General features: G+C 51.4%; 1 protein-coding gene across 3 annotated transcripts in view; it reads left to right on the forward strand.

Moving 5' to 3' along the window:
* The window catches only part of LOC143827051 (cAMP-dependent protein kinase type I-beta regulatory subunit), a 95,900-nt gene that overhangs the window by 18,904 nt on the left and 64,603 nt on the right, over positions 1–12,393 (forward strand). For all 3 annotated transcript variants that reach the window (XM_077316229.1, XM_077316227.1, XM_077316228.1), the window contains one exon: positions 2,059–2,150. In XM_077316229.1, the coding sequence (XP_077172344.1) occupies positions 2,059–2,150 (92 nt within the window). The remainder of the gene's footprint in view (positions 1–2,058; positions 2,151–12,393) is intronic.

The raw sequence follows: 12,393 nt of genomic DNA on the forward strand, positions 1-12,393 counted from the left end.
AAGTCTCTCTGCGCCATCTCTTTAGAGTCCTGCTTGCAGTTTGTGGTTTTCCTGCAGCTGGACTAATGAATAAGTCCTATCTGAGCTCTCTCAGCCTACCTCGCAGGGAGTCCATTGTGGGGAGAGGACGGGAAGGCGATTGGAAGCCGCTTGGTGACGCCTTCAGGTAGCCAGCTTGGTGTCGTGGTCAAGAGTGTTGACCTCTAATCTGGAGAACTGGGTTTTATTCCCTATTCCACATGCAGCCAGCTGGTAGACCTTGGGGCAGTCCCAGTTCTCCTAGAGCTCTCTCAGCCTCCCCTCTCCCCCAGTGTGTCTGTTGTGGGGAGAGGAAGGCGCTTGGGAGCCACTTTGAGACTCTTCTCAATGTGGGGTATAAAAACCAACCCTTCTTCTCTTTCTCCTTCTCCTTCTCCTAATAGAATAAGTAAGTAAATTTAGGTATCCCTGTTTCCTCTTCTCGAAAGAGGGCTTGCCAGCTGTAGTTTCCAGGAGTCCTGATAGAAAACAAGTATCCTTTAAATAATTTCTAAAAACTCCTTGTGCCTGCCTTCCTTCGGTGGTCTAATTAAATATCGGTTCAGCAGTTTTGCTGTATCCATTGGGAGGACCGGGAAAAGAGACACTCTGCGCTGTAGTCTCTGTGATCCCAGATGCCTTGCCCAGAGTACCTTGATCAGGGATCGTGCGTGCTGATGCTCCACCCCCTCAGCTCCAGAGCTTGTGGGTTTGTGCTCTGGACAGGGCCTTCTTGGTTGCGGCCCCCCAATCGCAAAACACCTTTCCCAAATACCTCACTCAGCAAGCGTTTAATTCTCCCTAACTGTTACTAGCTTAGGAGCGTTACCGATCTGGTGATATTGCAGGCGACCCCGAAGCCTGTCTTAACTTTCGTTCTTCCATGGCGTGCTTCCGCGTGTGAACCGGGTGGAAAACCAGTTTCAAAAACGTTCAGATCGGCTCGTCTAAGGAGTGTGGGCCGATCTTGGCGTGCCGTTGATCGCTTCACATTCCCATCCGGCTGCGCCCCGTGCCGACTGTGGCGAAGCGTTCGCACGGCCACCTCTGTGAATTCCGAGCGACAGCCGTCACACGGAGATGTGGTTTTGAGATGGGGAGTCAGATCGAGAGGGAGTCGGCTCACCATCTGAATAACAGCCGGGCTGGCACCCTTTATGCACGACAGCGATCCGGAAGATTAATGCATCTTGCAGCGTAAGATACATTTGCAAAACATAAAGCCCTGCAAGGCCCTGCCAGCTACTTAATTATTCCCTATTCAGCTGTTCTTAATATTCCCATTAGATGTTTTACTACCAGTCCAGATAGGCTTTCAGAAAAACAAAAAATTCCTAGATGAATCCATGCTTTGCCAAATACATGCTCTCTTTTTTTCTGGATTAAAATTTGGAGCCACGGCAGTCTAGAAGAAGAGTTGGTTTCTATGCCCTGTTTTTCAGTATTAGAAGGAGTCTCAAAGCAGCCTACAATCACCGTCCCATACTCTCCCCTGTGAGTTAGGTGGGGCTGAGAGAGCTCTGAGAGAACTGGGAGTGGCCCGAGGTCACCGAGCAGGCCTCATGTGTCTCAAAGCGGCTTACGATCGCCTTCCCTTCCTCTCTCCACAACAGACCCCCTGTGAGGGAGGTGGGGCTGAGAGAGCTCTGGCAGGACTGCTCTGTGAGAACAGCTCAAACAGGACTGTGACTAGTCCAAGGTCACCCAGCTGGCTGCATGTTGAAGGACTGGGGAAATCAAACTTGGCTTACAAACATTTTCCCCTTCCTCTCCCTACAACAGACACCCTGTGAGGTAGGCCAGGCGGAGGGCGCTCTGACGGAATTGCTCTCTGAGAACAGTTCTAATACACCTGTGAATAGTCCACAAGCTGGCTGCACGTGGAGGAGCGGGGAATCAAACCTGGCTCGCCAGATTAGAAGCCACTGAACTGCTACACCAAGCTGGCTCTCTGTCTTCGGATGATCTAAGCTGTTGTTACATCCAATACTAATCCATTATGTCTCCCTTCTCCCTTTTTCTCTCCTTCCCCTTGTCCAGGTGATACCCAAAGACTATAAGACCATGACCGCTCTGGCGAAGGCCATCTCCAAGAACGTTCTCTTTGCCCACCTGGACGATAATGAGAGAAGGTACGATATTCTGGGCTTGTCCCTTACGACTTCGGTGGCAGGTTCCTAGCAGTGGGCTCTCCTAATGTGTAGATTTTGCTCACCCGTGGAAATGTACTCAACGACTACCCCACAGGGCTGGGATGAGCCATGCGGGGTTGTAGGTCAACAGTCTTCTTGCTTTGGGAAATGAGACGGAAGGGTTGCTGGAGACTGGCCTTGTGGAGGGTTGCAGCCCTGTTTTCTTTCCCTAGTCAAGTTCAGGAAAAACCGTTTCTGCGAGTCACTTGCGGAATCCGGTCGAGCATGGCCAGTGCTGATTGGCTAGTGCGCGGGTCGTCACGAACTCGCCTCCCCCCCCTATTCCTCACGTGGCTGACAACCCGTTTAAAATGGTCTTGAGAAAAACAAGGAAGGTGACAGAAAGGCATCCCAAAGCATAACCATACCCGGGGCCGTTTTACCCAAAAATTCCACAAGCAAGAGTCAGGGAATGCCGAGAAGGAAGCTGGAGAAACGTCCTTGTGCGAATCCTTGTTTTAGCTTTACAAACACCCAATTGTTAACGTCTGCGTTTACGCATCGGTCACGTCAGCCGCGGCCCACCGAGCCCAGATCGCCCCATGGATTGTAATGGGATTCCTCCAGAGTCGTTAAACAAAGGGTCGGTAGCCCAGGGTCTTCGGCTCCGTCTGCTTTGCGTCTTGGGAGGCAGGCAGCTGGCTTGATCCGTGTCCTTGTAAAAAGTAACCGTTTCTACGACTTCCCCTAAACAAAGGCTCCCTTTGAACGGACAGCGGCAGCTGGAAAAGCCCGACACGCCACGGTTCGTCAGCTGCCGCGCCGCGCGGATTTTCAGACGGGCTGTAATCAGATACTTTGAGCCTTTGGTCACTCCTGGCTGTAGGGTTAGGATTTTGTTTTCCGAGAGAGGAATTCCTTTCAAGAGGAAGGGGAAGCACTGCGGTTGTGGGGGACTGGGGACAGTTTGGTCGCCGACTCCCAGATGGGGCCTGGAGAGCATTTAGGATCGCAGTTGAGTTCCAGATAACAGAGATGAGTTCCCCTGGAGAATACGGCTGCTTTAGAATCACAGAGTTGGGAGGGACCGCCAGGGTCATTGACCCCCTGCACAAGGCAGGAAATACACAACTACCTGGCCAATTCCAACTCTGTGGAGTCCCGGGTTTGAATGTCGCCTCTGCCATTAGCTGTGTATTTGAGAAGAATGTTATTCACCTGGGGAATCTCTCTTGCCACGCCCACCCTGGACTCAAGAGAACCAAGTGGATCTCAGCTTGGTCACCACCGGGTGGCCATGTTGGGACTGGCCACCTGGGGTCACTGTGTTCAAGATTATTAGCAAGAAAGAGAGGGAGAGGGAAGGAAGGAAGGAAGGAAGGAAGGAAGGAAGGAAGGAAGGAAGGAAGGAAGGAAGGAAGGAAGGAAAGAAAGAAAGAAAGAAAGAAAGAAAGAAAGAAAGAAAGAAAGAAAGAAAGAAAGAAAGAAAGAACAGCAAGATGTCTCTGACTAAACGTTGCTTGGCCTCCCTCTATATATACCATACTCTACTCTACCCTACTCTCCTCTATAGATACAACCCCTCCTGTACACCGAACGCTCTTAAAAGAAACAGTTTGGCTATGCAGCTGGTATGGCTGTTTTTAAGATAATTCTAAAGCTTTCATATTGTATCTACTATTTATTATGTATTTTTCATAAACAACGCTGGAAGCTGCCTTTCGCCAGTACGCCGGGACGGACGGCCGTGTACATAATCTAAAAAATAAACCAACCGCCGCGGGCCTGCGATAAACCAAAACCACCGAGTTGTTGTTATTTCGAATGTCCGTCATATGCAAACGTACGAAGGGGTAAAGCGTTGCCATGGGAGGCTGAATGGCACACAGAAGGGGTGGGGATTCGAATCTGGTCCTCCACCTTCAAGCCTGACGCTCTTCCCCGGCTATTCCGCACCGGCTGTGGCGGTCGAGAATCGCCCGTCGTGAAACAGGGGAGGAAATTGCTTTTGTGTTGCAATGCTCCGGGCGGGGTCGCGGGCGGGACTGCCAGGGGCGTCCGACAGGTGTTGATGAGAAAGCCTGAAGTCACATCTGGAAAAGCGCGCATCGGCGCTGCGTTTGGCAGCTGCTCGGCCTTTTCGGTGGTTCCTGTTTTTCGCATTAGTCCGACCCCCTTCCTCCATCGTAGCAGGCCCCCCCACCCCCCCACAGGATGTGGAATATTGGCTCAGTGGGCATCGGACGGTCGGATTCTCTCGTTCTTGCAGAGAGGAGGTCCATCGGCCGGCCTGCCTGCCTGTCTCGGTTTGGCCTGAGCGGGTTGCTATCCTCGTGCCGTGTCGGAGAACATCGCTAAAACAGATTGAAGAGCCCCGCTAGAGAAAAGCGGCATTCCAGCCAGGGGCCTTCGAACAGGAGGACGACTTGGAGGTTTAGTGGCAGAAAAAAGTTGTTGTTTTGGACGGTGCTTTGACCTCAGCTCGATGGGGACAAAGCCATCGCTCACTGTAAAAGGCAGGCTTTTTTTTCCTGCCTGGGGGGGTGCGTGGCTCAGTGGCAGAGCCTCTGCTTGGCATGCAGAAGGTCCCAGGTTCAATCCCCAGCATCTCCAGTTAAGAGGACCAGGCAGAAGGGGATGGGGAAGACCTCAGTGTCTCAGTGGAAGAGCCTCTGCTTGGCAGGGAGAAGATCCCAGGTTCAATCCCCGGCATCTCCAGTTAAGAGGACCAGGCAGAAGGGGATGGGGAAGACCTCAGTGTCTCAGTGGAAGAGCCTCTGCTTGGCAGGGAGAAGATCCCAGGTTCAATCCCCAGCATCTCCAGTTAAGAGGACCAGGCAGAAGGGGATGGGGAAGACCTCAGTGTCTCAGTGGAAGAGCCTCTGCTTGGCAGGGAGAAGATCCCAGGTTCAATCCCCGGCATCTCCAGTTAAGAGGACCAGGCAGAAGGGGATGGGAAAGACCTCAGTGGCTCAGTGGAAGAGCCTCTGCTTGGCAGGGAGAAGATCCCAGGTTCAATCCCCGGCATCTCCAGTTAAGAGGACCAGGCAGAAGGGGATGGGAAAGACCTCAGTGGCTGAGTGGAAGAGCCTCTGCTTGGCAGGGAGAAGATCCCAGGTTCAATCCCCGGCATCTCCAGTTAAAAGAACCAGGCGGGGGGTGATGGGAAAGACCTCAGTGCCTCAGGGGCAGAGCATCCACTTGGCAGGCAAAAGGTCCCAGGTTCAGTCCCCAGCAGCTGCACCCAGAAAGGAAGGGGCCACAGGTGAGGTGAGAGACCCCCGCCAGAGAGGAGAACTGCTGCCAGCCTGATTAGACAAATACTTGACGAACCAATGGTCTAATTCAGTCTCAGAGACTGAAGAACATGGGAGGAACCTGTGTAGAAACCCACAGAAGGCCACCCAAGGGGAGGGAAAGGCAACTCCCTCGGAGCAAATGGCCACTTGGCTCGGCAGGCTTTCGGCAGGGGTGGCGAAACTGTGGCTCTCCAGAGGTCTGCGGACTACAATTCCCATGAGCCCCTGCCAGTGTGCGCTCAGTTCTAAGCGGGTTTACATGGAGGTTCCTCAGGACTGCCACTTTAGAAGAGGGATAATAATTTTGGGCCGCTGGTTCGTTTCACGCTCCGGGACAAGGCTTGGGCTGGCGTGCGAAGCTCTTCAGAGAGCGAGCCATCCCAGAAAGAGCGAGGCAGCACTGAACAGAGGCCCCACGTAGTCAACCCATTCCGTTTTTCAAGGAGGTGCTTGTGAAAGATCCCCCTGGGCAGGGGAGCATCGCACACCGGTGGACATGAAAGAAGGCAATGAAGTGGCTTCCAACTGCGATCCATTGGCGGAAAGGGGTCATCGTCCCTCCACTTAATAATCCGGATTCAGTTGCGTCGTTTAAATACTCAGAGCAACCCTTATTCCCCTTTCCCACTTGGGGTGAGCGTGTGCTTTTGGGGGGCCGTGGTAGCCCCCCTGTGAAGTTCTGTTACGTGCTCTCGCTTTCCGAGTCCTGCCTCTGTCCCGAAAGGTTATGGATGGGCCTTATTCTTTCTTTCCCATCGTGCCAGAGAGCTGGATGATAAATAATGTGGACATCTGGTCTCTAACACAAGGCATCCAGACCGAGCCGTTTGCCAGTTCAGCTCAGTCCGGCCATTTGGATCGAGATCATTCAAGGGGGGGTTGGCTCCGTGGAGGGGAAAATGATTTTAATGTCTTACCTGCGTTGAATCTGGGTTTTTTTTTTTTTCCGGATCAAAACAGAATGTGGAAGGTAATGCTTTGGACAAACGGCCCTGGGTGATTGGGTTGCCAGCTTCCAGGTGGTGTCTGGAGATCTCCTGGGTTGACGCTTGATCTCAAGATGACAGAGATCTGTTCCCCCGGAGGAAATGGCTGCTTTGAAAGGTGGACTCCATGGCATTTGACCCTGCTGAAGCCGTTCCCTTCTGCAAACCTTGCCCTCCCCAGGCTCCTCCTGGTAGATCTTCTGGAATTTCCCAAGCAGGGGTCAGAAACTCTGTCCCAGGAGTTCCCCAAATGAGCTCTCTGGTAGTTTTTCCTTTTGAAAAACAGGCATGCGAGTCCCCAAATCGGAGGGACGCTACTGTCTCGGATGGATTTTTTTATGCCACCCATCGCGACCCCCTGGACAATGATCCCCCAGGCCTTCCTGTCCTCTACCATTCCCCAGAGTCCATTTAAGTTTGTACCGACTGCTTCAGTGACTCCATCCATCCACCTCATTCTCCGTCGTCCCCTTCTTCTTTTGCCCTCGATCGCTCCCAGCATCAGGCTCTTCTCCAGGGAGTCCTTCCTTCTCATGAGGTGGCCAAAGGATTTGAGTTTCATCTTCAGGATCTGGCCTTCTAAGGAGCAGTCAGGGCTGATCTCCTCTAGGATTGACCGGTTTGTTCGCCTTGCAGTCCAAGGGACTCGCAAGAGTCTTCTCCAGCACCAGAGTTCAAAAGCCTCAATTCTTTGACGCTCGGCCTTCCTTATGGACCAACTTTCACACCCATATATTGCAACTGGGAATACCATGGCCTTGACTAGACGCACTTTAGTTGGCAGGGTGATGTCTCTGCTTTTTAGGATGCCGTCTAGATTTGCCATAGCTTTCCTCCCTTTAATTTCCTTGCTGCTGTCCCCATCTGCAGTGATCTTGGAGCCGAGGAAAATAAAATCTGTCACTACCTCCATTTCTTCCCCATCTATTTGCCAGGAATTGAGAGGGCCGGATGCCATGATCTTAGTGGGGTACAAATGCCCAAACTCTCTTCTCTTTCCTATGTAGGCCTTTAAAAGACGTACAATAGTTTTTGACTCGTAACAGTTAGACACCTTGGCAAAGCGAAGCCAAAATATATGCATTGGCGTCCCCTGGAAATGGATGCAGGTAAAAGTTCAAAGAACTCAGGAAGGAGCCAAGGATTTCATTCTGGCACTTCAGCTGTCATTTTTCTTGAGGATTTTAAGCGGAGAAGCCAAGTCGTTTTGGAACCCAACATGGTCTTTCCTTCCCGTAACAATTTTTGTAGAGTACAAAACCGAAAAAAAAAAAATTCTGTACTTATCGAGAGTCTGATCCATACGTAACGCGGAGGCCAAATTTTGAGCGTTCCTTTTCAACTCCAGCTGCTTGGCCTCGGCTTTGCTAACAGGTGGGCGTCGATGACTTGGAATTCGGGGCGCGAGAAGAAATAAATAGCTCTTTAGAAATGGCAAAAGTGCCTTCTTATAACCTCGGGAAAGGTCTGTATTCCCTGATTCTCTAAAATATAATCTCCTTTAGATCCCTCCCCCCCGCTGCTTTCTTGAGAAGGATCGTTGTGATACGACACAAAAACAACTTTTGCACAGCCAGGGAACGAAGTGGTTAACTGGGTTGGGAACTTGATACGAAGGAGGTTTCTCGACCCCTTCACGGGGAAGGCAAGGGAACCTATGGATTTATCACTTCCAAGAAAAGAAATACAAGGAATGTGTTGTTTGCGTTTCTCTTACTCCTCCTTAAGTGGATTAAGTGTAAGTGGGATTTAGGGTTGTCTTTCTTTTTGTGCCGGGGAATTCACTTTGGCAAAACAGCCACCACTGTGTACTCTTGACAATGGAAGAAATAGTGTTGGTTTGTTGTACCCCAATTTTACTACCCGAAGGAGTCTCATAGTGCAGGGGTAGTCAACCTGTGGTCCTCCAGATGTTCATGGACTACAATTCCCAGGAGCCCCTGCCAGCGTTTGCTGGCAGGGGCTCCTGGGAATTGTAGTCCATGAGCATCTAGAGGACCACAGGTTGACTACCCCTGTCATAGTGGATTGCAATCACCTTCCCTTCCTCTCCCCACAACAGACACCATGGGAGGCAGGTGGGGCTGAGAGAGCCCTGAGAGAACGGGGACTGGCTCAAGGTCACCCAGCTGGCTGCATGCAGAGGAGGAGAAGTGGGGAAGCAAACTCAGTTCTACAGATTAGAGGCCTCTGCTCTTCACTATTACACCAACCTGGCTCTCTGGAGGGGGGAAAAAGGAACAGGTTTTTGGATTTCTGCCTGGCTCACAGGAAAGAATCCCACTCTGCTTCTTCTGCCCACACGTTGGTAGGGTGGAAATCTGAAAAGCTACAAGATATGCTCTCTCCGAACTTCTCTACCAGAATGAAATGGGAGATCGTCCTCGAAATGCTGACATTTCAATCCCGTCCAAGAAAGGATGTTTGCCATCACATTCACTGGTCCACAAGAAGAGCTGTTTTTTTTTCTTTTTTTTAAAGGTAAAGGTAAAGGTATCCCCTGTGCAAGCACCGAGTCATGTCTGACCCTTGGGGTGACGCTCTCCAGCGTTTTCATGGCAGACTCAATACGGGGTGGTTTGCCAGTGCCTTCCCCAGTCATTGCCGTTTACCCCCCAGCAAGCAAGCTGGGTACTCATTTTACCGACCTCGGAAGGAGGGAAGGCTGAGTCCACCTGGAGCCGGCTGCTGGGATTGAACTCCCAGCCTCATGGGCAAAGCTTTCAGACGGCTGCCTTACCACTCTGCGCCACAAGAGGCTCTTTTCTTTTTTTTTAGTATTCTGCTTTTCATTTCCTGGAGGAATCTCACAGCAGCTTACAAACACCTTTCCCTTCCTCTCCCCACAATAAACAGACAACCTGGCGAGGTAGGTGGGGGCAGAGAGAGCTCTAAGAGAACTGCTCCGTGAGAAGAGCTCTTAGAGAACTGTGACCGGCCCAAGATCTCCCGACTGGCTGCTTGGGGACGAGGCGTGGGGAATCAGATGCGACTCGCCAGATCAGAGTCCACTCCTCTAGAATCGCACGGCAAGATTTTGATGGGAAGGGGGTGCTGACCGGGAAGCAAATCCCCCGGAGGATTCCGGCTGAGAAAACACCATTTCAGCGCAGAGTGCTATTGCGTCTTTCCCGGCCCTGACGTTTCGCGATCTTCTGGGATTTAAAGCGTTCTCTTGGAGGCATGCGCACGGCCACCGTCTCTGGGTTCCAGTGCGTTCAAAAAGATTAAAATGTCAAAGCTGTATTTTTATTTGTTTTTCTGGCCGACGCAGTCTGGCTCGGCGTCATGTCGAGAGTCGTCAGGGGACGAGGTCGGGAAGTATATCCCTCCTTCCTCCGTCGTTTGCATTTAGCACGATCCGAATGCCAGAGGCCGATCTGAACGCCAGAGGCCCCGTTGCGTTTGTCTTTTTTTTTTTTAAGCTGTTTTCATAAAAGGAAAACCTGACTGAGCAAGCCGGGGCACTCATCTGAGCCACACACCTGCAAACAGCCCTCTCGGAAAAAGCACTTTTCTGCCGGACACAAAACTGAGGTGAAGAAGGACAAATCCCCATATATCTTAACTATTTAAACCTCAACTATATATATATATATATATATATAGTTGAGGTTTAAATAGTTAAGATATATGGGGATTTGTCCTTCTAGCAACAGGAATATGACAGAGGGTAAAAAGGTGGTGGGGAAGATCTTGAGGGGAAAGACAAGGAGAAAGATGACTAATGGCTTATTTTTATTAAATAGGTAATGAAACTAGATCCTGAGGCGGGAGGGAAACGCCTCAGAGATGTTCCCTGATGATGTTAAGACAGTGGTGGATGAAAACTGAGGAGGGACATGAGATTCCCTGCTTCTCCTCCACAGGCAGCCAGCTGGGTGACCTTGGGCCAGTCACAGCCCTGATAGTGCTGTTCTCACAGAGGAGTTCTCTCAGAGCTCTCTCAGCCTCACCTCCCTCACAGGGCGTCTCTTGTGGGGAGACGAAAGGAAGGCAATTGTATGCCACTCTGAGACTCCTTTGGGCAGTGAAAAGCGGGGTATAAAAACCACCTCTTCTTCTTCGGATGCCACGGAAGCTTGCTGGGCGGCCTCAGGCCAGCGGCACACCCTCGGCCTAACCTACCCCCTCGCAGGGTTGTTGTGAGAATAAAATGGAGGAGAGGAGAATGAAGTGAAGCCCCTTTGGGTCCCCCTGGGAGGCGAACGTTGGACCGTAACTATAGTAAATCTGGTATCCGTTATTCAATTTGACTGGGACTAAAACTTTTGATTATGCTGCTAAAGGGGCTCCACTGTGCGTGGGTGCACAGTAAATAAATAAATGCTGACAAATCAAGGTTGGCGTCAAGAGCCGACCAGAGAAAGTAGCCCAGAAAAAGCAGCGTCTCCATTGATTATCATGAGGTGTTATGAAATGAAAGTTCCAAAGGAAATATTTCTTGGAAAACAGAATTGGTGCTTCTCTTGTGGCACAGAGTGGTAAGGCAGCCGTCTGAAAAGCTCTGCCCATGAGGCTGGGAGTTCGATCCCAGCAGCCGGCTCAAGGTGGACTCAGCCTTCCCTCCTTCCGAGGTCGGTACAATGAGGACCCAGCTTGCTGGGCGGTAAACGGTCATGACTGGGGAAGGCCCTGGCAAACCACCCCATATTGAGTCTGCCATGAAAACGCTGGAGGGCGTCACCCCAAGGGTCAGACATGACCCGGTGCTTACACAGGGGAGACCTTTACCTTTACTTTTACCTCTGACAAAAAGGAGGGAACCAGATGCCAACGTATCCTTCACCCTAATCTTTCCCTCTCCTTCCCCTTATTCCCCCGTGTTGTTTGTGGCGTGACGTAGAGCCAGCAGGACTGAAATAGCACCGTGTTTACTAGGTGTATATTTATAGACCCGCACAATCGCAGAACATTAATTAACTAAAATTAAAAAGCAGCAGGGCCCCACAGGCCCACTGGGCACGATTGTTCCGACAGCCTCGGCCGCATCTCTGATGTGCATTCATTTTTTAATCTGGGAAGGGAATGGCTGAGAAAGGCAGACCCCCCCCCAGCGTGCTGTTTTTTTTTATTATACCCTAATGTAAATAAGGATCTGGCGACGCAATCTGGGTCCCCAGGGGGTGCCAGCAAAATCACAGTGGGCCGCCCCAGATTTTTTTGTCCCTCCTCGGCCTCTTCCCAGAAATCGTTGTGCGAAGAAAATGAAAAACGTCTGCGCATGTGCGGAAAGGCAGGTACATTCGCAAGGGCGACGGTTTTCCGCGGAGAGTGACCTCAGCCGAGGCTTGGCGCCTGGGGGGAGAGGGGTGGCCAGCATTGGACGCCATCCTTTCAATTGCACGAGAGCCTCACAACGTGTTTCTGCACAGGAAACGGGGACAGCCTTGGACAAAGCAAGCCGGAGGGGAGCAACAAATGGAACGTTCCCTTGTTGTGCAAATGGAACATTCCCATTGGAATGTTCCATTTGCACAACAAGGGAACGTTCCATTTGCACAGCAAGGGAACGTTCCATTTGCACAACCTGCCAGAAGGACCCAGCACCAGACCTGAGCAGCCCAGGACCTGGGAACACAGATCACCGTGAAGGGCGCTGCCCTCCTTTTGCAGGACTTCCAGGCGAAGATGACCAGGGCCTATTCTGCACTCCCTAGATAATGCACTTCCAATGCACTTTAGAAGTAGACTTTCCGGTTCCGCACAGGAAAAAACCCAGCTGCCAAAGCGCATTGGAAGTGCATTATCCTGTGTGTGCGGAATGGGCCCAGGTCAAATTATCAAGCCCATCGACCGCTCTTGGGCTTCATTGACCAGCCCTGTGTCTGCAGTCTCAGCCAGGAGGTCTCCTCGGTGTGCTAAGAGCCCATCTTCCTTGGAGGCATGGCCAAAGCTCCTCCGTCAAAGGCAGGTGTGTTCCCCAGCCTCCAGCGCTCATACTGAGCCATCGCCATT

This window comes from Paroedura picta, chromosome 17 (assembly GCF_049243985.1).
Source record: "Paroedura picta isolate Pp20150507F chromosome 17, Ppicta_v3.0, whole genome shotgun sequence".
Classification (NCBI taxonomy): Eukaryota; Metazoa; Chordata; class Lepidosauria; order Squamata; family Gekkonidae; genus Paroedura; species Paroedura picta.